The 26,063-nt window shown below is 39.4% G+C and overlaps 2 protein-coding genes across 3 annotated transcripts; one reads left to right on the forward strand and one right to left on the reverse strand.

Annotated features, from left to right (window-relative positions):
• The first annotated feature begins 1,433 nt into the window (after positions 1-1,433).
• On the forward strand, positions 1,434-17,461 carry LOC119905024 (6-phosphofructo-2-kinase/fructose-2,6-bisphosphatase-like). 2 transcript variants are annotated; one of them, XM_038721707.1, is made up of 14 exons: positions 1,434-1,834; positions 5,975-6,100; positions 6,691-6,787; positions 6,984-7,050; positions 7,629-7,703; positions 7,794-7,850; positions 8,919-9,040; positions 9,958-10,165; positions 10,260-10,406; positions 10,610-10,714; positions 11,807-11,936; positions 12,545-12,607; positions 12,722-12,786; positions 14,374-17,461. In XM_038721707.1, the coding sequence occupies exons 1-14, from the start codon at positions 1,753-1,755 to the stop codon at positions 14,431-14,433; spliced, it is 1,404 nt and encodes a 467-aa protein (XP_038577635.1). In that variant the 5' UTR covers positions 1,434-1,752; the 3' UTR covers positions 14,434-17,461. The 2 variants fall into 2 exon arrangements, with proteins under 2 accessions (XP_038577635.1, XP_038577634.1); XM_038721706.1 differs by lacking the exon at positions 1,434-1,834 and adding an exon at positions 3,928-4,500.
• A 571-nt stretch (positions 17,462-18,032) lies between these two features.
• Positions 18,033-24,820, reverse strand: ndnl2 (necdin-like 2). The gene is made up of 11 exons (XM_038721708.1): positions 24,719-24,820; positions 24,364-24,427; positions 22,993-23,112; positions 22,820-22,883; positions 22,308-22,387; positions 22,104-22,198; positions 21,352-21,431; positions 21,213-21,255; positions 20,490-20,552; positions 18,498-18,612; positions 18,033-18,410 (listed from the first exon to the last, which is right to left on the reverse strand). Exons 2-11 carry the CDS (start codon positions 24,412-24,414, stop codon positions 18,321-18,323), a joined length of 801 nt encoding a protein of 266 aa, XP_038577636.1. The 5' UTR covers positions 24,415-24,427; positions 24,719-24,820; the 3' UTR covers positions 18,033-18,320.
• Positions 24,821-26,063: the final 1,243 nt, after the last annotated feature.

A 26,063-nucleotide genomic window follows, 5' to 3' on the forward strand; every position in this document is an offset into this window, starting at 1 on the left:
AAACATCTGGTTTGTGCGGCTGTCGCACGACTCTGATAAGCACGGCCAGGAATGCAGTGGAGCAGGAAGCTGCCTTTTCTGACTTGCAGACCTTTACGTTAAATCAGAATCAGAATACTTTATCAATCCCCAATTAACATGTCGGTCACGTGTCTTTCATTAAGTCATGACAGCAATCGTACAGGTTGGACCTGTAACACAACACAAGCCTAAAGTGATTAATGTAAATGCTCATTAAACATGCAGAGAGAAAGAGAGAGAGTTTTCTAGGATCACTGTAAAACTTTTGTCATCTCACGCACACAGAAACAAAATCAGTTCTTCTCAGATCAGTCTAAAAATACTTTTCTTCTTATTTTACATACAGAGGAGTCCCTATTTAACTTCCTGTCATGAAATGTACGTCCGAAATGATAAAACAGGCAGAACTGGATCTCTAATAACGTTGAATGCTGAATTTGAAGTGAAAGTGTATAAGTGGATTCATTAAGAGAAGCGGCTATTGCTAAATATCACAAAGCACTGTGTCTTTTTAGATAGCCTGTCATGTCTAAATGAAGTGAAAAACAGTAATGTAGACAAAAAGCCATGACTTTATAGATAGATGGAGAAGAAATGTGACGTACTGCAGGACTGAAAAGGGCTTCCTAAAGTCGAATACTTATATAGGAAAGTCTCCACAAGACAGATTTTTAAAATTGTCAAAGTCAAAGCAGCAGAAGCTGAGATGTCCTGATTTCTAGTCCCTAATACGCCCCCTAAAAACTGATCCTATATTTCCCATAATGCAACCAAAAGCGTATTTCCTTCTTCCTGCCTGTTCAATGGTCACATTTTTCAACCACAGCTTTAGTTTGTAACGTATTCCTTCTGATGTAACTTTGTATAGTCTCTAAGCACAAACTGAGATGCCCCTGATGACATCACTGTGACATCATCAGGGTCATTCCACTGAGCTCCTCCACGGCCACAGAGCAGAAGACATACAAAGGTTTACCATTTGTTAAACAGGTGGAGTGCTCCTTAAAGTTTTGACATCTTCATTGCATCATGAACAGTACAGAACTAATAATTATGCAGTGATGGAAAAAGTACTCGGATATTTTACTTAAATGTAGCAATAGTACAGAGAAGAAATACTCTGTCACAAGTAAAAGTCCCGCATTCAAAATGTAATTACTAATAAAAGAACAAAAGTATGAGCATTAAAATACTTTTACAGTAACAAAAGTGTATTTCAGAATAATACAGTAGCATCAAATAGAAATACTCATGTAAAGGAAAATACAAGTACCTCAAAATTGTACTCTAGTAAGGCTACATATGCACACATACCATCATCAGGAAGCTGACAGATGAGAGGCGGGGCGGATGATGGGAACAATTGTTTACAGAGACTCGGAGGAGCCGTTTATGGCCGCACAGGGAGGAGAAAGGAGTTGAGAGTAGATAACGAGGAGTTAAACCTGGAGAACTAGTTTCCCTGACGCAGACGGAGGCTGTGTGTGTGTGTGTGTGTGTGTGTGCTTGTGTGACCGGAGGGATAGCCTACTAAATCGGAGGGAGCACACGGAGGAGGAGGACCAACATTTTAGGACTCTTTGGCAAGCTGCGACTTGCCTGCATACCGACTGACCATCATCACACAGCCACGGAGCAGAGGCAGGCACACACAGTCTGTCCGTCCAAGCTGCATGCACACAAACACACACTCATAACACACACACGATCCGCCAGGAATAGATTTGCACCATGAACGGAGCGACGATTACGCAAGACCGGGCTGAGCCGCAGGGGGGCGCGGGGAGGACGCTCCGGTTCCAGCGGCCGCACGGTGAGTGACGACACACACACACACACACACACACACACACACACACAGCTGATTGCGGTGCATGCAGGTTATCAAAGCAGTAACTCAATTGCGTAATACAAACATGTACGTGCCCGCAGGATCGCACACACACACCTCATCTTATTTTCATTCATTAGTGTAACACCGTGAGAGAGGGGCTGTGTGCGCGTGCGTGGCCCAATGACGCCAAAATACATTAGCTTTTATTGCACAGAGCGCGTGGTTATCGTCACCGCCCCTCCAACGGGACTGGAGCTGAATAAAAACAAAAAACAAATACAATAACATCATTCAGCCACATGCGCGCTCACACCCCAGCTGCACAACTCGCGCACAAATGCACCATTATGTAAGTGGTAGCCTATGATATTTTTGGAGCCGTCTAACATATAGGACACCGTGTCCTGCTGGTGGCCTCCCCAACACCACCCCGCTCCCCCCTGGCCCGCAGAGCGGAGGTGGTGTGGGAGGTAGAGGGGTCTGCCGGGGGCAAGGAGTGGACTACAGAGCAGAGAGTGTAGCTGCACGCTGAAAGAGGCTGGCGGGGTTGTCAGGCGTGTATTTTGAAGGGGGTGGGGGTCGTAAGATCAGGAGCCAACCACGTGTTTTCTGAGTCTCTGCTTGAAAAAAAGAAATGGAGTCCAAGAAGCAGAGGGTGCCACATGTGCGGCGGCTGCTGCGCGTGCGACGCGAGAGCACAGGTGAGGTTTGAATCGGCAGCTTGAAGAGCAGAGAGATGAATAACCTGCTGTCAATCTATCTCTCTCACACACACACACACACACACCTCCCCAAACACACTCACTGCATGAAATGCTGCATGAGATGACTCAGTGATTAAACATTTTTCCTGAGACATAAGGCTCTGTGAACTCTGGTTAATGGGAGGTGACAGCAGTAAGAAGTAATCACATGCTTTATGGAAGTAGAAGTACTGCAGTGTAAAGACAAAGTCCTGCATTGGCACTTTTGACATTCATTTGAGTCCCTCAAAAACTATATCCATGTTGGTTGTCATACGGTTCTCACATACATTAGAATATATTCTTTATATTAGATCAGTTTTTAAAAATATGGCATATTGGTATAGATTAAATTATCCAGTATACAGTAACAGTAGATAAAGAGGTTTAAATTAGCTATAAAAAAGTTAAACTACTTAAATGCTATTAATACATTATTATTAATAATAATTATAGGCCTATATAATTATAGTATATAGGCCTATTATACATGTCAGACATGTATTAAAACTAGAATGGTCACAATCGAAGCAGCAGAGGTCGAAGATGTCTTGACTTTTAGTCTCTAGTCTTGGTCATAAACACTGAATCCTACATTTCCCATAATGCAACTCACTAGCAACTTTAATCAGCCGCCTAAATGTCCACACCGTTCAAATCCCACACTTCCGGTTTGTACTGCTTTTCTGTGATGTTTTAAGGTAAAACATTTTTTTAAAGCCCAGGTAGAGATAACCCTGTTGACATATGACATAATCATGGTTGTTCTTTTAAAGTTCAAATTACACATTATACATAATATATACTTTTGATATATTAAGGTAGTTTTACTTGTTATACTTCTGTACTTTTACTATCAAAGCCTTTGTCTACAGCTACTTTTAATTGTAATGGAGGACTGTATATTTACATTGCAAGTCAAAGTCCTGCATCAAATCAGTTTAACCAGGTAAAAGAACAGAAGTATATATATCAGTACATATCAGCGAAATGTAAGTATCACAATAAGTAACGAGTACTTGTGGCCTCCATATATTATAATAATGCATTTTAACCTCTAAACAGCATTTTAATGTAAGTAGTTGGTTGGAATGCAGCTCAGTTTTTTAAGATGGTTTGTCTTGAATGAAATGTTTAATCTGAAAAGTAGCTGTAGATGTTAGTTCAGTCTAGCAGTGCAATATTTCCCTCTGGGATGTACTGGTGTAAAAGAATAAAGTAGTGTTAAATGGAACAAGTACTTCAAAATGTACAAAAAGTACAGTACATGAATAAATGTACTTAGTTAACTTGCACCACTGGGTCACGAGCTAATGACTTTAACAGATGTTTGTCTTCACATATATCTGTTTACATCCCTGGTGGCCAAACATGCACCACATTAACATCAAGTGTTACTCATCTGCTCCCACACACACACACACACACACACTCTATGGGCTTGTTTATGACATTACAGTAGCCATCCGTTAAAGTCACAACCGAGCTGCTCAGCATTGATGTTCCTGGTCTGTGACGCTACGCCACTTCCTGTGTGCTTCAGATTTTAGATTTGCCCTTTTTTTTGGCGGATGACCTAATTCAGGGCTTTACTGGGACGTTCATGTGAATGACATGTAGTCCCACCAATCGGGACCAAACAGGTGTGCTGACGACTCAAATCTCCTCCCCTACTGACATCCTGTGAGAAAGTTCAAAATGTGTGTGCACCTGGAGAGCTCCTCTCTTTACTTTTCATCCTCCTGTCAAACACACACACACATAGAGACAGTACAGAGGCAGATACACAAACTCACTTGGCTGTTGAAGTCATGTCAGAGACACAAAGAGCGCTCACACAAAATCCTCTGGAGAAGATCTGGGTCCCATGGATGAAAAGCAGACTGAGCCAACGCAGAGGCTGTGAGTACACACCCACACATACACACACGCCGATCCTGCATTGTTTGCCTTTGTTTCATGTCACTCGAGTTTGACAAGTTAATACTTGTGCACTCACAGAGGTGTCAGACAGTTTTTGAGAGCAGAGCAACTTCACTTGTGAAGCTGGGTTCAGAGGAGCACAGGGTCCCTCTCTGGGAGAGACCGCAGGGCCGTTCACCCCACAGGTTCTCTCTGAGAGCATGTGTACGCTCTTTCATCAGGCTAATGTGACAATCCCTTTCAATCCCCCTACTTTCACACGATTAATTACCAGGTTTGAGACTGATGATTGATTCAAATCTGATTTTTGATTCTATCTAAAATTAAAAGATTGTTAAAACTGACGCATCAATGTTAGAACAGCATTTTACTGTTGTAGCTGCTCGAGGAGGAGCTAGTTTTAACTTCTTTATATACAGTTAGTTACACAGGTAGTTTAGTCCAAGGGTCCTTTCATGAAAGGAAAAAAGAAAAAAACAAGTTCAGTTTTTGTACTAATTTTAGATTTTTTGTGAAATATTTGCAGACCTTTTCCTTTTTGGCCTCAAAAACCATGTCAGAAGTTTACAGGGGAAATGTGTTTTTGGTGGAAACGCTAACAAATTAAATACATTTTATTTAATAAGAGCTAACAAGACAAAAAGGTTGAAAACTTTTTGTTTTAAGTGGTTTATTGCGTTTTCAAATGTACAACCTAAATTTTAAAAGTAACAACAGCTGTCAGATAAATGTAGCACAGTAAAAAGCACAATAGTTCCCATGAGATGAAGTGGATTAAAAGTAGAAAGTAGCATTAAATGGAAACACAGTGAAGTACAAGTATGACAATATTGAGTAAATGTACTTTTTAACACTGGGTTAACTTTATTATCAAGAGAAAAAACTTGCAAATATGCATATTTGAGATGATAGAACCAATGCAGCTGATTAAAGAAAAAAATGGGATTTTAAACGAGTATTCGATTATCAAAGTATTTGTAGTTTAGATCAACTCATTGTTTCAACTCTAGATTCAGCTTATAGTCGTAAAAGTGTAAACATTTGCGCGTTTAAACATTTGTAAACTTTAATGGGGAAGTTATGCAATAACCCGAAGGGCTGAACAGACGAAATGAATATCCAGAGAAAAAGAAAACAAACAGAGCAGCCGGTTAGTTTTATGTCCCTTAGCATAAAACCCAAAGACTGTACAAAAAAAACAATTCACCATTTTACAGGGGATTATGTGCTCAACTGTTTCTTGCCTCAGAGCAGTTGCAGATATTATCCATCCCAGTCAAGAAATAGTTTGGCACAACCCCCCCCCCGAACTGTAAAATTGGTAATTTTATTAAAAAAATGTTGTTAATTAATGAGCTTCAGAGGTGCTGGTAGGCCCCCCTCCTTTCCAATCTTTGTCTTGTCTTGAAGCGCAGGTGTTTTAACTGTCTGTTGTTGTGTTTGTGTGCTTCAGCATCGGTGCCCCAGTTCACCAACTCCCCGACCATGATAGTGATGGTGGGACTCCCGGCGAGAGGGAAAACCTACATCTCCAAAAAGCTCACCAGATACCTGAACTGGATCGGCGTTACGACTAAAGGTATCACCTGACAGTACAGGATTACACCGAAACTCCGATTTCACAGGGACTCACGCTCACTACCTTCAACCATCATGTAATCACTCTTAACATTTGGTCTCCATGCTTCTTCTTCCCTATTTGTACTGCCTCACAATAAGTAGTGCAGATTCTGTCTGTTTGATTATGCAAAAACATTTGAAGTGGTTACACACACTAACACGAATAGCTATGGCTGGATATTTCTTTGCATTAAACTGTAAGATGTTCAACAGTATAATGCTAATTTATATATTTGTTACTTATATACTTATATTTGTTACACATATTTTACTGTTACAGCTGGACAAGTGGAAGTGTTCCTTTTATGTTGGATCTAATTGAAATTCTGCAGCATCCTAACATCTGTACTTCCATGAGAAAATGTCGGCATAAACTCTGCTGATTGATTTTCTGTTAAACTTCAGTTTCCTTGCACAATACATCCCAGATATTCCTAAAAATAGAAATAAAATAAGAAATAAATGATTCTAAAGAGAGTTTCTTAAACCTTGAATGAATCTGTGGTTACAGAAGAGGTTTCTGCAACATCATTTCTCTTTCTTTTACAGCGTTCAATGTCGGGCAGTATAGAAGAGATGCCACACGGTCCTACAAAAGCTTCGAGTTCTTCAGACCCGACAACACAGAGGCCATGAAGATACGCAAGTATGAACCTTCAGCTTCACGGAGTCTCACTGCCAACAGCGTGTGTGTCTTTGTCTCATCTCCTGGTTATAAAAACATCTTAAATTTATATGAAACAAGTAGGAAAGCGTCCGTGCGTGGGGGAGTGACTGTAATCCAAATCAGACTGTTTTTGAAATACTGCATAATTCATGTTTTTTTCTACTTCTGCGCACAGGGCCTGTGCCATCACTGCCCTCAAAGATGTGTGTGAGTACTTCACCAGAGAGCAGGGGCAGGTGGTGGTGAGTGAAACATTATGTTGCTATCCTTAAAGTGGATGTAATTATTTATTTTAGATAATTATTTTTATAATAACAATGTATTAATTGACGATGTTTCAACTTTACTGGTCTGGTTCACTCTCACCACTAAAATTATGTTATATGCTAGGGACTGTCTTGGTAGCTGAAGGGTTAGAGTGTGTGCGCATTGCTGCACAGTTGCAACCGTCACCAGTTTGATTCTAGCCGGCGACCTTTGTTCAATGCCATACTCCCCTCTCCTGTTTCCTATCTGCCTCTTTACGGTCTCTATCAAATAAAGACACAAAATGCCTGCCCAAAAAATAACGCTATATGCTGTGAAAGTGCAATGTCAATCATACTTGTCTAACAAATACAACTTTAATTGAGCTTTCATGATTTTAAAATGAACATTTTTATAGTAAGATTTATTTGGTCATACATGAAGTATTTATGTATCTTTCTAAATCTGAAGATTTTAGTTTGGACCTTACACCATTAAACCCTTTTCAGGTCTGAAGTCCAAATAGCACTGGTACATTTATTCACTAATGACTAATCTCATTTGTCTCTGTAAGGTTTTCGATGCCACCAACACCACCCCAGAGCGCAGAGAGGTCATCCTCAGCTTTGCCAAGGAAAACGGTTACAAGGTTTGTTGTTTTGCTTGCTCTGTTACAAATGGAAACCTGAAAAATCCAAATTCTGCTACAGTCTTTCTCGCTGTTTTCCCACCTGTCCAGGTCTTCTTTGTGGAGTCCATATGTGATGATCCAGAAATCATCGCTGAGAATATTAAAGTAAGTGAGAATATTAAAGTGTGTGTGTGTGTGTGTGTTGTAGTGAAGTTGTGGTTCCAAGATCACAGTGAGAGCTGTGCTTTGAGCCAAGAGCTGTTTTGAGCCAAGGCCCAGCGTGTTTCTTATTTGTTATTCGTGGAACAGGCTGAGCTGAGCACACCGTGGTCAGATTCTGTCAGGTCACGTGTGTCTTGGCAAGATCTGGTGTGACGTTTGTTCCAAAACGAGATAGTTTTCACATACGGAGAGCAGTTCTCCTGCTCTTATCCGTCTTTTACCTTCTCTGCCCTTATTTATTTCCAGTTCAGTTTAGCTCAGTCTGTGAGTTAGTCTGCTGTATATGCGGTTCATATCTTGTTTAATACCTCAAAAATCAAATCAGCATCTGTTATTTCCTCCAGTCTTGTCCTTTAGACATCCACGCTAAGCCATCTAAATTTTAAAAACACACGTTTCCATGTTGTTTGAAGCGGTCTGAACAAGTTACGTTACGGTCGCAATGTCATCTGACAAAATTAACATAAATATGGGCTCATAACAACAGCTGTGTGATCTGATATATCGACGTTTAAAATTATTACAGAAAGAGTTTGAGGCGACAGAAAGTCCTTCTTAACTTTACCACACTACCCTCACTGAGCTTATGTTATTGTTTTGCAAAATTTCTGTTTAGCATTAAAGATTTTTACACTCTAAGATGACACTGAGAGAAAAATATGCGTTTACAATTTAAAAAGCTTTTTGTGGATGGACTTTTTCTTGTTTTACTAAGTTCATATTTTAAGAGTCCTTCTAGGTAGATGCTTTAGACTCTGCATAAAGTGCAAGAAAACCTTTCCTCAGCACGAACGAAACAGACATAAAGTTGAAATTAAATCAGTTTTAACACAGGGTATTCTGAATCGAGCAATAAATAAGTGCAAACCTGATGGATGAAAGAATATGAAAACAAAACAGGTCTTTAATGAGGTCCACTGTGTCCCCTAAAGCCTGTTAGACATAAGGTGAGGACGTGTACTGTGGTTTTATGTCTCTCAAACCCTTTAAACTCTCTCTTTATCAAAACAGCAAGTGAAGCTGAGCAGCCCCGACTATGCCGACTGTGACAAAGAGGAGGCTGTGGCTGACTTCCTGAAGAGGATCGAATGTTACAAGTTGACCTACGTCCCACTGGATGACAACAAGGACAGGTGACAGCATCCAGCCCAGTGGTCCAACTTACATCCACACTGGATGATTCCCACCTCACGATTTTGATGTGCAGCGTGTCTGACTTTCATGCTGTAGACTGGATTTCGTGTCCCTTTACAGTCCTAAACGTTCACCTTTTTAGTAATGGTAATTGGATTAATAGTTCGGCATTATGGGAAATATGGCTATTTGCTTTCTTCCCGAGAATTAGCTGAGATGCCTGTCGTTATATAAAATTAATTAGAGGTGCTGATAGGTCACTCTGTGACCTTGGACTGTAGCAGGCTAGATGCTTCCCCTTGTTGTCAGTCTTTATGCTAAGCTAAGCTAACCAGCTTCTGGCTGTAGCTTAAATCCCTACACAGATGAAAGCGGTTTCCCAAAATGTGGAACTATTACTTGCGAAACTTGTGTAGTTGCCGGACTCTAACCATACCTTGCTCATAATTCATTATATTTATTTTACATAACCAAAGTCTTCTAGCAGCCACGACGGTCCGGAGCTGTTAAATTAAGCCAAATGCCCAAAACATGCAGTTCTTCTAATGGCCACTTGAGGCTGGCTCCAAAAGCGTGGCTCCAAAAGCGTGTCAGTCCCCACAGACCCCAGCAGAAATTACAGCCTGGCACAAAAACATTTTGGCCTTTAAAGTGAATTTCCCTCTTCGTAACAGTTGTGCAGGGGGTGATTTTGAAATAACTCACCCGTTTAAATTATATTAAAGCTTAACGTTTTGCATAATTAAGGACGCGGGCCCTCTGAGGGACAGGTGGGTGTCCTCTCAGGTGGCTAGCTGCAATATTCAAATTGAACCCTGTGATCTTCAGAGATAATACATGAAGATTGACGACAATGTGCCGCTGTTTGCCGCGTTTGTATACAATTATTTTCCGCCCTCTTTGTCTCTTTATGCAGGAACTTGTCCTACATAAAAATCTTCAACGTGGGCAGCAGATACCTGGTGAACCGGGTCCAGGACCACATTCAGAGCAGGATAGTCTACTACCTCATGAACATCCACGTCACACCAAGATCCATCTACCTGTGTCGCCACGGAGAGAGCGAACTCAACCTCGTGGGTCGCATCGGGGGAGACTCCGGGCTGTCGCCTCGCGGGGCAAAGGTTAGCAGTCTTTAGCGCTCGTGTGTGTGTGTGTGTGTGTGGATGTGGACTGCATATTATCATACATCCTGTTTCTATTCCTACATCTTCTCAGTTTGCCAGTGCTCTGGGTGAGTACATGCGTGGGCAGTGTATCACTGACCTGAAGGTGTGGACGAGCCACATGAAGAGGACCATCCAGACCGCAGAGGCTCTGGGAGTCCAGTATGAACAGTGGAAGGCCCTCAATGAGATAGACGCTGTGAGTGTTGAGAATGTGTGTGTATCCGTAGCATGTTTGTGTCTACAACATGTACGCCACTGTTCCCAGTATAAGTAATTGTACAAATATTTATACAGTACTGTTTTCTGCTCGTTTGTGTAGGAGGGGTTGAGAAGGTGACGGGTCAGAGTTTTGTGTGTGTTATTTAGACTTGCTCTGTTTTTCGGTGTTTGCTGCCTCAGGGGGTTTGTGAGGACATGACATATGAGGAGATTCAGGAGCATTACCCAGAGGAGTTTGCACTGAGGGACCAAGACAAGTATCGCTACCGTTACCCTAAAGGAGAGGTGAGGAAAGAGAGTGTACAGGAAAATGTTGTCCCTTTTCTCTTATGCTCTTTAACGTACGACACCAGTGATTTAGCTGAATTGCGTTTGTCAGTGTAAAAAGACTTAAGCTGAACTAAACCTGAACTCGAGCTGACACCAGGACAAACTTTGTCATTTGCACTTTATTTTTTAAAAGGTCAAAAAGCATCTGGAGTATTCACATGACTGTCCTGATGATCAAATAATTATCGGATTTAGTGGATTAGTTACTTTACTATTACTATTATTAATACAATATATAATCCACAAATAAATGATGTATTATTATGTATTATTATAAATAAGCTAAAGAAACCTCTACCAGTGGCAATATTAGCAACGGTTACACATTAATGCATCAATAAGTAATATAAAGTATATTATTCTGAAATTGGCCGTTTTTACTTTTGGTCAATTGTGGTATATTTTGATGCGAATACTTATGTGCTTTTTACTTAAGTAATATTTTTAATGCAGAGCTTTAACTTTTAAGGAATAGTCTTTTTACACTGTTGTATTGCTACTTTTACTTAAGTTAAAGATCTTCCACCACTGCTTTGGACATACTACAAAGAATCAAGAGGGACCACCTCTGCTTTATCAACGAATTGTTCCAAACATACTTCAAAACAGTTTTCTCTAAACTTTGTGCTATAAGATAAGACAGGAATTTGGACATGGGACCCTGAATCCTGCTAAAGTTTTTCCAGTTTAATGAGCCACATGATACTGAAGTGAGTAGTTTATGAAAAAAGGACAGAAAGAAAGATTCTAACTATTTTTCCAACACTGTAAACTAAGACAGTGACCGCTATGATAGTCATTACGGCTGCATAACATCAACATGTTAGCACTGTCATTATGAGCAGGTAAGCATAGCCAAACATAGATTAGCATTTAGCTCACTGCACTGATAAAGTTCTAATTGTTAATTAAAGAATTTTGATGAACTGATTTGTTTAAACACTAGTTTCTTGCTTTTTCAGTACTTATTTGTGTAAGGTTGAACGACGGTTGAACTGAACGTGTGGACATTATAACATACCTTCTCTCCGTTTGTCTGTCAACCAGTCGTATGAGGACCTTGTCCAGCGTCTGGAGCCGGTGATCATGGAGCTGGAGAGGCAGGAGAACGTATTAGTCATCTGTCACCAGGCTGTGATGAGATGTCTGCTGGCCTACTTTCTGGACAAGAGTGCTTGTAAGATTTACAGTAACACTTCTCAGGACTCACCACTTTCCACGTAGCATCCCACCTTTTTTAAATGATTACCTCCAAAATGAATGAGCCTCCCGAGATCCTGCAGAAAACTCAGAGAGGTTTACTGGATTTCTAGTGTTCTTGGTGTTAAAGGATACGTCTGGTGATATTTTGGATCCAACACTTACTACCAAGTCCTGTGTGTGTATCACAGCCTGATATTTCTTCTTCTTCCTCTGAGCTGTAGAGCTCCTAAGTTGTCCAAAAACTATTAAAACCCAGCTGTGAGCCTCACTGCTGCACCGGGTGACATGTTCCTTCATCACCATGAACACACACACAATAATTCACTGGAGCAATACATGACGATTCATCCACCACTAGAAATAGTCCCCAACAACTGCGTTTTCCTCCAGTTTGAGCGGTAAAAAACTACAGTGAGCATATTTGTGAGGTGTTTTAAAGGTTTACGTCTTCAGTAGGAACCAGTAAGCTTGAAGCTGAGTGACAGAATAACATGTCGAGCCATGGTGTTTTCATTGGATTTGTACTTTTTACAACTACATCTATATTATATCATGTGACTGTTCTTTCTCCCTGTGTGTCAGATGAGCTGCCCTACCTGAAGTGTCCTCTCCACACAGTTCTGAAACTCACCCCAGTCGCCTACGGTCAGTCTCTCTGTAAATAGCTCCCCCTTTAGGGTTCCCTCTGCTTCTTCCTTTAATTTCCTCATCTGTCATCAGCACCAGAACGCCCTAAAACTTTGCCTTTTCCTCTCTCAGGTTGTAAAGTGGAGTCTGTCTTCCTCAACATTGAAGCTGTTAACACACACAGGGACAAACCAGAGGTAAATGTAATGTTTATTTTTCTTTTCTTTTTTTAAATATAGAGGAGGGCAGGTAGTTTTCCAAGATATGAGTCGTGGCCACAGAGCTCATATCATCAGCCACAACATGAACCACATATCATGGGGTTACAGCAGCCTGTATGTGGCCTGACAGGTGAAACCCAGGGCAAAAAAAAAAACCAAATAACTTTCAAGTAAAAGTCTCCTATGGAAAATTCTCTTAATTAATAGTACAGCAAAATGTACCTAAAGTAAATATACTTGCTTCAGAAAAATGTGTCCTTTGAGAGTTACGCATATATTTTACTGATGTATTAATGTGCAAATAGCATTTTACTTAGAACTACTTCTTAAACAAAGACATTTACATATGTTTGGATAGTTTCATTTTATAAGCTGACTACATGTCCGACTTTTTATTTTCTACAGTGTAAAAACAGTAAATTCCTGTTTTTACTCTGTAGCTCTTTAGGATTTGTTTAAAGCAAATACAAATATCTTGGTATCATAATCGATGACAAACTCACCTTTGAGCCACAATTTGACGCTGTTTGTAAAAAGAAATCACATCAACGCATGTTTTTTCATCGTAAACTTCGCAGTGTCAGTGTCGATAAGCCTTTTATGAGGATGTTTTATTGTTGTTTTATTAAAAAATATTCTTTCTTTTGCCCTTGTGAGCTGGCTTGGGTCCCTCACTCTTAAAAACAAAAACAGGCTGAAATATATAGCTAAGGTGCAGAAATCCTCTGACTGATTTAAATTCTTTATATGAGACAAGGACCCTTAAGACAGTCAGTCCTGACCAACCCAAGTCACCCCCTGAACAGCTGCTTCATTTTGTTGCCGTCTGGCCTAAATGCAGGACAAACAGACACAAAAATTATTTAGTTCCTGCTGCTATAGCCTGACTTAATAATTAAATGTGAAATGTGGAACTTTTATGTAGTATGTACCTAATTTCTTTCTTACTGATTGTGGTTGGTTGTTTGTATATGTGTTATTTATGTTACATCCTGCTGCTGCACAACGAATTGCCCCTCAGGGATAATAAAGACTCCTTGAACCTTAAATATAAAGTGCTTACAAATAAACATTTTTCATTATTAATCAAATTATATTGTGGATTAAAAAGTACAATATTGGCCTCTGAGATGTAGTGGAGTAGAGGTATAAAGTAGCAGAGAGTATAGTACTTGACTAAAGGTACTAAGTTACATTCCACCACTGCCATTTAACAGCTGTCCACAGGGGCACTTACAGTGATGTTAATTAGGCTAAAATCACTTTCATTCACAAACACAAAACACAAACAGAGAGTTTACAGTGGGCTCAAATTTACTGAGGTAGCGATGGCTTCTACAGCGGTGGCCCCGAAGTTTAATGAAGATCAATGTATCAACATTTTTATAAACTTGGTAGTAGGAGGACGGTGTTAACAGAGATGTTAGCAAGCAAACCAAAACTGAAACTGTTAAATATGTGGGTGAGGGGAAAAACATACAGTACACTGAGTTCACTGAAAAAAAAAAAATTAAAAACACACCGTGGCCTCAGATTTACAGCATGCATTTGTGTCTCTCTCAGAACGTGGACGTGAACAGAGAACCGGCAGAGGCGTTAGAGACGGTCCCAGAACACATCTAGAGGAGGAAACGCAACAGGGACCTGGATCATTTCCATCCACCCTCATGGAAAGTGGCCTTTTTTAAAATTTAATGAATCATACTGTTCATTGTTATTGTGGTCATTGTTGTGAAATAGACAAACTTTATCTGATATGTGAAAATGAGACATTTCACCTACAGCATTTCCACCGTAGATGCACTTTATAATGCAGGGCTCAGGTCAACTGTCTGTGATATAAAGAAGAGGAGTCCTTTACTGTGAAAAACTACTGAACACTGTCCAGAGGACCAGGATTACTGTGGGAATATTCTTGTATATTTCCTCTTCCCTTCTTGTACTATAAGTACTTGTACTCTTAACGTGAACTGGCATGTCGGTTTGAGCCATTTGCAATCTTCCTCCACATTCAGAGGTATATTATGAGAATCAGATGACTGGTAAGAAGGTATTATTTCTGAGAGGCTGTGGTTTTGTTACTCGTAGTCACAGCGGTATGAAGAGGAGAAAAGAGTTTTCACAGTGTTGACTAAAAGCTGAAGGAGACTTTAGGGAATATTTTGACATTTTGAGAAATTTGCTTTCTTGCCGAGTTAGATGAGTCAATACCAATATCAATACCACACTGGTGTCTAAATATGACGTGACAGAGATATGACAATTAGCTTAGCATAGCATAATGACTGGTAATCGGGGCAACAGCTAGCCTGGCTCTGAGAAATCTAACAAAAATCTTCCTACCAGCATCTCGAAAGCTCAATAGTTAACACCTTATATCTTGTTGGCTTTATCCATGCAAAAAAAACAACCTCATATGCACAACAAGACTCAAAAATATAGCATTGAATTTTAAAGTAAAACAAATGTAGTTAAGTTTACATTCACACATGTTGCGTATCCTTCCACCTTCCTTGTTTTAAATTGAGAATTGTTTACATCCGTGTTAACTAGTTGCAGTCTTCTTCTACACTGACTTTGTGTTTCCTGGTGCCACCAACTGTCAATCAGGAGAAGAGCGTGAAACCAACAGAACGATGTGAATCGTAAAAACATCGCTCCAAAGTGTTACTAGTGGTCACACTCCACAGGACCACCTTTTTTAATTAGCTTCACCTAGAAAGTAAAATTTCCTCAGGAGACCCTTGTTTCAATAAAGGACACGATAGTGTAAATAAATTCATGTACTTCTTTCCTCGTGTCTCTAGATTTGGTCTCTAGTCAGAAAACATGTGTTTGTAAACACAGTTTCAGCTCTTACTGGAGTCTGCACTGGTTGCTTGACTCCAGGAAGTCACCGCTTCCTTGGTAGATGTTGTTAACCTTTGGACAGACCCGAGCTAGCGGTTTTCCTTTGTTTCCAGTCTTTATGCTAAGCTGAGCTAACCGCCTGCTGGCCCCAGCTTCGTATTTACCATACAGAGACTCGGGTGGCATCAATCTTCTCATCTAACTCCCTGCAAGAAAGTGAATAAGTGAAGTGTCGAACTATTCCTTAAACTTAAACTGGCCTGTAAGTTCGAGTCATTTTGTGTCATGTCTAAATTCACAGAGGAACATCATACAAGTATCCAAATTACTCTGGTAAATGGCTTTTGGGTGGAGGTGGTGGTGTAACTTGTTGCAGTGGACATGTCACGGTGTTGTACGTTGGTATAAATGCTGAATGAAACTAGAAGGGACATTTGGCACTTTAACTGCCCAATACCATGATGTGCCTCACACAAGTCAAATCTACATGAGTACTCTATGCACCCTCCATACAGACTGGAGGCAGATGCAGGCCTTGTACTCTGTGTGTGTACTGTACTATGTTTTTAACGAACACACCTGAGGGGATCTGGTGCAAACGTGTTTTATTTAAAATTTGGAACTATTTTACAGATGACTGATGGCTGTTTGTTAAACCTTGGTGAACTACATTATGTTCATGGTCTTCATGATCAGTTTAGTGCAGCTGTGTAGTGATCAGGGTTACTTGGGTCTTAAGTCAGGATCTGGGGCCTCTTTGGTTTACCTGGCTTTACTGAATCCAACATCAGGGAACCTGGAATAACTGGTATCACGAAGCTGCTTCTCAGCAAACTCTGTCAAACACTCAGAAAGTGATAATCACCAATATACAAAACAATTAATCGCACAGCTTGAAGAGAATAAGATGCTGTAAAAACATTCAGAAATAATATCCAAATATTAAAAGTAGTGCTAAAGCTCCTAATGTGGGAAAAGTCGTAGCCTAAATGCCAACGTAAAACCAACAAAAAAGTGATTCTGCTGCCAGACATCTGACCAAAATGTTGCACTTATAATTGATTGGGAACTAATTCACCTGTGGATTTTATTTTCTGATAAAAGTTAACCGAGGGTATACTTTTATTTCCAGTTATCATCATAAAGTCGTCTTTTTAGTCCTGAGCTGCAATGATTTTAAAAAGTTGGTTATAACATATAGTTTGGTGAATTATGCCTCAGCTGTTTTAAACTAAAACAGACACATGTAAGCTCTTTCCCTTTTGTTTTAGATAGGATCCCATAGGAGTAATTATGCTTTATTTTTGCCAATGATACTACTGATATCAGCCCGATACAGACTCAAATAGCTGGATCCGGTATCAGTGACGAGATGGTCAATCTATTCAATTACACGTGTACTACACAATGTGTCAGCAGTGGGCACAATGACCCAAACATTTTGCTAGGAGAGCCACATAGCATTTTGTTTTACAAAGTTAGGAAGCAATGTCAAGCGTGATGTTGCCTTATACATAAAATATTGATTTCCAGTCTCGTCCTCACAGTGAGGATTACATCTTCTTCATCTTCTTTACACTTGTATGAGATCGGTACTCAGCATCAGCCGATACCCAAAGTCCAGGTATTGTATCGGGACTGAAAAAGTCAGATTGGTGCATCCCTACTGACTGGTCAGTAGTCGAGCTCTTGACAGCTTATGATTTTTTCCTCTGAAGTTAAACTTCTGGGGAGCTGATTAGCCCTGCAGCATAAGTTAGCATCATTAGTGATCTGTCGCAAAAAAAAAAAAAAAAAAAAACATAATTAAAAAAGTGAACCAGCTTCATGGTACCAGAAAACCCGAGTTAAACCCAAAGATCGCCGGCTAACCTACAAATCTCGCTTTCTGATGCAGGATCCTGCTGTTCTGCTTCTCAAAAGCAGTAGTATTCAATTCAACAGTTACTTTGGGTCACCTGGGGGAGCAATAGCAAATACAATTTTCTCAGGAGAACTTTATTTAATGAAAATAAAAAGGGATGCCAGCACACGTCAGTGTAAATAAATGCATGTTTGTCTTCCAACACAATGTGACGAGTGTCAGAAAACTAGAATCTAAAATATCAAGTCGTCCCTTTAAAGCACATGTTCAGCTGTTACGGTCAGTGGCAGCAAATGCAGTGTCAAATCAGTACACTTGTGCTTTTCAAACTGTATCTAAAGGTCACAGCTTTGTCATTATGCGTTTCTCTATGTACATGTGCAATTGTGCCTGTGTGTCCTGAGCTCTGTAATATGTAGCAACTAGGACGTCAAGTAGGTCCGTAAACAGGACTGTCTTCTTGTGGAACAGCAACAAAAAGTCAATCAATGCAATCACTCATGTTGAATCTGTTATAAAAGATTTTATTTTCAAGTCCAGGCAATACAATAAAAATGGATATCTGACAAGTGTGTGTGATATTAAATTATTTTCTCTTTAAAAAGACTACAATCTCAGACTTAACAGACTAACTGCTAACAAAGTATGAACATACAAATATGTATAATAATGAGGATTTGAATTGAGAGTTTAAACTGACTCCCTGGATTTATATGTCTCGTATTGCAACTGTAGATTTGTCTGTCTTCACTATGAAAACAAAAACGTAGCTTCTCTCCTAAAATAAATAAGAAGGTCATCTCTGGGTGCTGCCGGCCTGTGTTGGGTTGGATTGGTGGGCCTCTCTGTATTGCTGCCTCCAACTCTGTGGATCCTGTTCATGGAGCTGAGATCAAACACCAAATCTTCATTAGGTCCAAATATCCAGTTCACTGACTAACAACAAATAATTACTTCACTTATAGTTACTTACTTCACCCATGAACTCGAGGATTTTGGCTTTTGACACTTCAATTTCAGCACGTTGACCCCATCTGAATTCATGCTCAACTGGCTCTGTGTGAGGGATTCGCACATATTCCAAGTACCTACACGCACACACAAACAATAAGCATATCATTTGTAGCCTAGTTCTGCACATTCATGAACAAGTGAATGAACTGCTGAAAGGCACTAAAAACTGCGTACACACCTGTGCCAGATTCAAAGTGTAAACTGATGAAATATGATGCGGGAAGTCAAGTTTGAGCAAAAGTCCCAGGTATCAGGTGCCAAAAACACATCACAGTGCTTCATAGTAGTCAGAGAGGATTTTACAACTGCAGAAGGTTTTCACAGCGCCGACTATTTAATCTTTCCTCACGTGTTCACGTTACCAAGAAATCTAGCAGGGATGTCCACCTGCACGTATTTATATACCTGATGACTTCCCGTCACGTTGCAAGCAAGACTGAAGTGGCTCTGAACACGGCCCAACAGTCCTTACAGTAAAGCTTTGCAGTTTGTGCACAACGGTATACACTGGCTTCTTGTTTCCAAACGATCCAGGATGCTTGCGCAGCAGTGTGTGTGTGTGTGTGTGTGTGTGTGTGTGTGTGTGTGTGTGTGTGGTGGTTTATTAGCTTTACAAAAACTATCCACAACCGTCTAAAATAGTTTTCTTTTCGTACACTGAACTAAAAGGGAGGTGTCCTTGTGAACTATTTTCCACCCACATCGCAGTTTAATAGGGGTGGCAGGGGGGAAATCGATGCAGCAAACTAACGCAGTATTTTCCATGGCAATATTGTGTCAATACATGAACGTCAAGTATCAATCTTTTCTTATATATATATATATATATATATATATATATATATATGTACATGAGAATTTATACTATAAATAATAAAATCAGTTCCTTTTTCAGTCCACTAGAAAAAGAGTTTTCCTTTGGGGACACAATTTGAAGTTGGGAAAAAAAAAAAAAGAGTAATAAATTGCAATATATCGCAATATGTTTAAAATCGCGATAATATTGTATCGTCACATGATTATTGTGACCTCTGGTGATTCCCACCCCCACAGCTTAAAGCATAAAAACAACTCCACATGTTGATGCGCCCACAAGCAAACAAACTTGAGTTGAATTGAAAAGCAGCGTGTAATCTCTCTGTTGTATTTAAATCACTTAAAATAGAAAGTACTATCATTTCAAATGTTAGCCAGCGGTTTGACGGGACAACAATAACACAATGTTGGCACACAAAACGCAGTCATAATGTTGGAGTTAGTGCTGGTCCAGCCACAGCTGTAGTGGTCTGGCTTCTTTCACTCTCCTGCTGCTCTGTGGTGTGGTATAAACCAGAGTCTATGGTCTGACAGACACTGGCTCTGAACACACCAGTACAATGTGATACAGGGATCCTAGCAGGGCTTGAACCCATGACCCTGTGATCACAAACACACTGGATTAGATGAGTGAGCTATCATCCAGTTTAATGCTTCAAATTCACACTTTAGGGGTGGGGGTGCGTTTACAGGTAACAGGATTCCTTAAACTTCATGTAAATGAGAAATCTGGTTCTCGTAATCAGAGGAGATTACAGAAACCTGATTTTAGGAATCCACAAGAAACAAGGATAGTCGGAGAACATGTCTGCATGTACTGAAGTTACCTGGTTACATGCAGCAGGTCAGTGACCCTAATTTGGAAGCAAGACTCACATATTTAACTGCAGAGGTCAGACAGAGCACAGCTTTTCATCACACCGCAAATGTGTCTGAATTTTACAGTTAAATGTTTAGCGGTGGGAACCAACAAAGAAGATAATGCTTCCAAAATGTCAATGACATTTAAAATATGGTAGGTAACAAAATTAAATAAAATGGTCATACGCAGACTGTAAATATGTAAGCTGGTTCTTTGCGTGCGTGTAAACAAAGCTAATGAGAGTGAAGGTCTTCCTCAAGTGTTCCTCCTTACCTTTGACGCACAAACTCGTCCGTGACCACTTTCTTCACGTCACCAAACTCTTCATGTTTCTCTCTGGAGAGATTTTCGATCGTCGCAATAAACAGAAATAAAAGACAGCATTTAAAGTCATGAATAAGTCGAGTCATAAATTATCAGACTACACACATACAGATTAGAGCCCGAACGAAATGGGATTTTAATGGATTGATATTTTATTTTACAATCCGATATATCAGCCAATATTCTTTTTCTAAACAAACATTATCCCTAACATTTATGCAGTGTAAAAATAAACTTTTTTATTGTCATAAATAGCACTTTGAACAAAAATACAGTTGCAGAGCGCCCTGTGGTGGTCAAACTCTGCAATAACATACGTACATTACGTTTATTCATTTAGCTGACGCTTTTATCCAAAGCGACTTACAATTGCTATACATGTCAGAGGTCGCACGCCTCAGAGACACAATAGTGGATGTCACAGTGGGAATCAAACCCGGGTCTCTCACACTAAATGCATGCGTCTTATCCACTGCGCGATCCCCGCCCTGTATAATAACACTCAGAACATGACGTATCCCATCTCTCCATTTCTGTTTACATTGTCATTTATCAGCTTTTATAACAACCGATAAAGATTAATCTGCAATTAGCTCAGATCTACCCATAAAATCGGCACACTGATTTATCAGTCGACTCTAATAAAGATGTATTAAACATATCTTTCCTTACCCGGGATCAACACGGAGTTTCTTGAGAGTATTCCAGATGAGGTCTACAGCACAAAACACAAGCAGACATGTTTTCACTTGGTGTTGTTTGCACACACACAGTATTGCAATGAATGAATGCAATAGTTGGATGTTCTTACTTTCTCTGACAACGCCTCCTTTCATGAAAATGACACTCAGGATCACAAACAGAAGACCCATCTTTGGATTAGTGGGGTTACTACACACACACACACACACACACACACACACACAGAGGATTTTTAAGAATTGATGCAATAACAGAGATACAAACAGTAGGGATGCACAGAATGTTTGACAACCAAAATTAATCGGCCGAATATGGCAAAAACAAATTAAAAAACGCTTTCGGTTTTCGGCCTAACAAGCTGAATAAATTTTACTGAACAATTATGTTGACATGCCGAGAAATACGCACAAATGGCCGTTTGCAGACACAGAATTGTGCTGAATTGTCTCCTAGCACATCCACTCCCTCTGTGTCTGATTTCTTAGAAAAGGCAACAAACAGTCTGACCCGCTTTGAGTGTTTGTCACTCATTTCTGAGAAGGCGATTAAGCTAGCCGTACCTAAATTTGGAGTGCACACGTATTTAAGCCTTTACGGTAAATCCACTGAAACGGAGCAGAGCGAGCTGACAGGCAGGTTAGTAATTTAGTTACCCACCATACTCTCAGCAAATCCTGTGGGAAACACGGAATAAAAAAGCGCATTTTGACTATTTAATTTATGCAAAGGTAAAAAAAATTTTTACAAAAACCTTGTTCGGTATTGGAGAAAGTTTTTCATTATATTCGGTTTTGGACAAGAATTTTCATTTCGGTGCATCCCTAGCAAAACATTTACAAATATAAATTTAAGGATGCTCACGTTATTGGTGAGGCTGCCTCAGCTGTCTCAAACCTATTGATCAGTATGTACATGTGATTTTTGGTGTCGATTTCGACCAGTTTAAGGCCAAATACCTGGTTAAAACAGTGGAAAACAACAACATTGTGACAGTTAGTAGTTCTAATGTGATATTTCTTTGACATGACAATGTTTAGTCCACTGATCCTCTCAGACTGAACAAACCGTCTCAAAAATGCGGGCTGCTCTCTTCATGATCTCAGGGTAGATGGTTCTGTACTCCTTCACCACGTGTTTCACAAGGTCTGAGAAGACATAGAAATGGTTTATTATACTGTTATTTTATATTGTCCCCTTTACACTGTGAAATTATGGCCTGTCCCAGACGATCGTTGTTCTACCATCAGTAATGGTGGTCTTACAAACACGTCCACCAATGGACGATTTAGAGGTTTGGCGAACAAAGAAGGTCAGAAACTTAGGACCAACATCACAAAAAGTGGCTGCTTCTACAACCTAGATTTCAAACCAATTAATCAACACTCTCCTGCTCTTGAGATTTGTAGATATACGTGCCAAATTATCGTTTTCAAAACACAAGCTGGATGACGCACGTTGATCACAGCTCTCTGCTTGCATCTGTTTTTTTCCTCAAAGTTTCATTGCAATATGATTTGTCACACAGTTTGACAGGTAATGAACTTGTTGTTGCAAGGTGTGTATATATGCGGCTGTACCTGCTCGCCGTATGGGAATCTTCTTTTGGTCCTTCACCAAGAAGTACTGCACAACCTCAGCTGTCTGCAGGACAGACAGGACAACATGTGTAAATAAATCATTAAGGAAAAGAAATGTAACTTTAAAGATCATTTAAAATAACACCCTGTGTGGATTTATGTACATCTATTACCTTTTGGTCGACCTGTGAAGGTGTGAGCTTCTCCAGCCCTCTCTGGACCTGTGACGTACTTGGCTGAGTGAAGGTTGTGTCTTCATCTTCTTCCTGAGCCGCTACAGTGCTCGGTTGCCTCTGCATGCAAAAACTTCAGCTGAAACCAGCGACAAATAGTCTAACACAAAACCACACTGTCACAATCATTCACAGAAAAGATGATAGCCCAGAGAGACAACTTAAATTAACTGTCCCTGAAAATATTATTATGCCTGGGGTTACGCTCAATACCTAAATGTAGGGCTGGATAATGATAATTATCTTGATATAATTTTCCTCAATAACAATATAACAAATGTTCAATAAATGTTTGATTTAATTCATTTGAATCATGAACTAATTAGCACTTAATTTTTTCTATGAAGAATTTTGTTTCACTGAGGTTAAGGGACAGAAAAAAAAGATTGTACTTAATTTTACTCATGAGTATTTGTTGAAAAAAGATTTTATCATAATTAATTTAAATGTTCTGTCTCAAGTGATCCACTGTTTGGCATCAATAGTGTTTTAGCCAAGACTTCCCAAACCGAGACCAAGACCAGTTCCACACATTACATGACACACAATAAAATGTGGAACGACATCACAGGTACTTCTCAAATTGATCAGAAAGATCCATAAAGCCATTAAAACACCCACATTAAAATACTCAGAGCTGAAATCAACGTGAGCATCTTTATTCCTTTTCCATGTTTACCATCACGGGGAGGGGTGACAGTCGTTAACAACACGTTTAATTAGGGTTACTGGTTGCATTTGAAGCAGTACGTTTTACATCCAATCAAAGTTAGGATGTTAACAAATAAATCAGACAATGCAAAAGGCATTTATGGATATTCCCAAAGTTATGGTCTTGAAATAAAATCCTGACCGACCGAGACAAGACCGAGTACAAATTCGGTCAGGTCCAAATCGAAACATCAAAACGTGGTCTCAAGTACTATCATGTGTTTGTTCTGACCATAAAGGAAACTTTCACTCAGGAGCTATAAAAAAAATCTGCCTTTAAACTTGAAAGAAATGTTGATTTGACTTATTTTTTTTAAATCCTGGTAACGTTTTTGATTTTATATCAAGCAGGTAGATTTTATATGAAAACATGTCTGGAGCAGATCTTCAAGGGAGTCATTTCAGAAATGAATAACCAGATAAACACATTAATTTACAGCTTCATGCCGTTACATTAATATTAAACAGTCGATTATGAACTTGTTTCCACACCTGTACTCGGCAGGGGTACACATGTTTACTGCTGAAAGAGGGCAGGGCTGTAAAACACTCAAAATGACATAAACAGATGCAACAAGGATCTAAAAGAAAGGCACTTACTCTGCTCTGAGAGGAGCTCTGTGTGTTGGACAGCCTCTTTCTCTGCGACATGTCGACACGCCGACTGATAAACACAGTAAAATACAAGCACGGTCAGGTCACTATGCTTTATGTGGATTAAAACAAACAAAACACAGCAACTTAAACATCTTTCCGCTGGCACGGCGGATAAGGAAGCGGCACAGCGAGGGCGGATGCTAAAGCAACGTTAGCTAGGTTAACCTGAGACCGTTAGCTAAGTTAGCTGCTAGAAAACAAACGTTTAACGTTTAATATTCGCAGTCTCTGTCTCAGCGGACCGCAATAATGCCACTCGAGTATTAAACAACCCGCCCTGTTAAAATTATTCACTCACTTTGCCTAAATGCAAACTTCTCAGCCGTTTCCAAGTTGTGCGAACTCCCGCTGGTGGGGTTTGAAGACGCCTGTTGATGACGTAAAACGGGCGCGCCCGCTGTTTATTTATTTATTTTGCTTTATTGAAACTTTCTAAGAAGTGACAGCCTTCGGGAATATGGAAGAAATATTAAAACAAACAAATAATTAAAGCCAATACATAATAATTTGAAACAAATAAAATAAATGAGTTCATAGAGTTCTTAACATCAACCAGTCTATTTAATCTTCTTCTGCATGTTTTTCAGGTAAAATAAAAATGTACATGCAATACAATGCAATTTAATCTGGATTTGTAGTGACAGTCAAATCACTTTAGCATTTAAGAAATGATGGTGATGAAATTGCCTTTTCTATAGGCCCATTAATGGCAGTGTAACAAAATGTTAACCTCTGCAATGTTGTTAATGTAGTTTAGTTTCATTGATAGGAATAATGTTGTACTTGTATCTTTACTGGAACGGACTCTGTGCTTTGCTGCGTCATCTCAATAAATCTTTTTAGAAATATATTAATTAATAATATTTAGTCATTTAGCTGATGCTTTTACCGAAAGCGACTCACAATTGCTGTATATGTCAGAGGTCGTACGCCTCTGGAATAACTAAGGGTTAACTGTCTTGCTCAGGGACTCGGAGAGTGTCGCAGTAGGACATATTTCTTATAACAAAAACATGTAGAGAAGGTGGATTTACTTTTTCTTCCCCTTAATAGCAGTGGTAGAAGTATTCAGATCCTATACTTATTTAAAAGTAGCATTACCAAAATTTGAACGTTGAAATTCTCTGTTACAAGTAAAAGTATCAAAATATACTAAAAGTAAAAGTACTAATTTGGCAGAACGTCCCATTTCAGAATAATAAACATTATGATTCTTTGTGCATTAATGTGTTCATCACTTTAATGTTGCAGCTAGTAAATATATGCTAGTTTTAATTTATATACTTTTTTTGTTTTAGATTCTGTTCTGTAGCTTGTGAATTTCGCTCCAGAGATCAATAAAGTCTTACTGAGATTATATAATCTATAATGTCTTTGTTGATTATATTTTGTTTTCTTAATCTGAAAGGAAACTGAAGTTATCAAATACATGTAGTGGAGTTGGTAGTTCGAATAAATATGTAGCTTAAGTATTACATATAATATGGCAGTTCTTTCTCTATTAATTGATTAATTGTAAAAATTCAGAAAATGTAAAAATAAAAAATTAATTGAAATAGCAAATTCACACACATTTGAGAAGCTGAAAACCTGAAATATTTTACATGAAAATAGAAGGTCAAAATAATATTGCCATGTTCTGT

This window comes from Micropterus salmoides, unplaced genomic scaffold (assembly GCF_014851395.1).
Source record: "Micropterus salmoides isolate LMB-PRFRI ecotype aquatic unplaced genomic scaffold, ASM1485139v1 Ms_hic_scaffold_16, whole genome shotgun sequence".
NCBI classification, from domain to species: domain Eukaryota; kingdom Metazoa; phylum Chordata; class Actinopteri; order Centrarchiformes; family Centrarchidae; genus Micropterus; species Micropterus salmoides.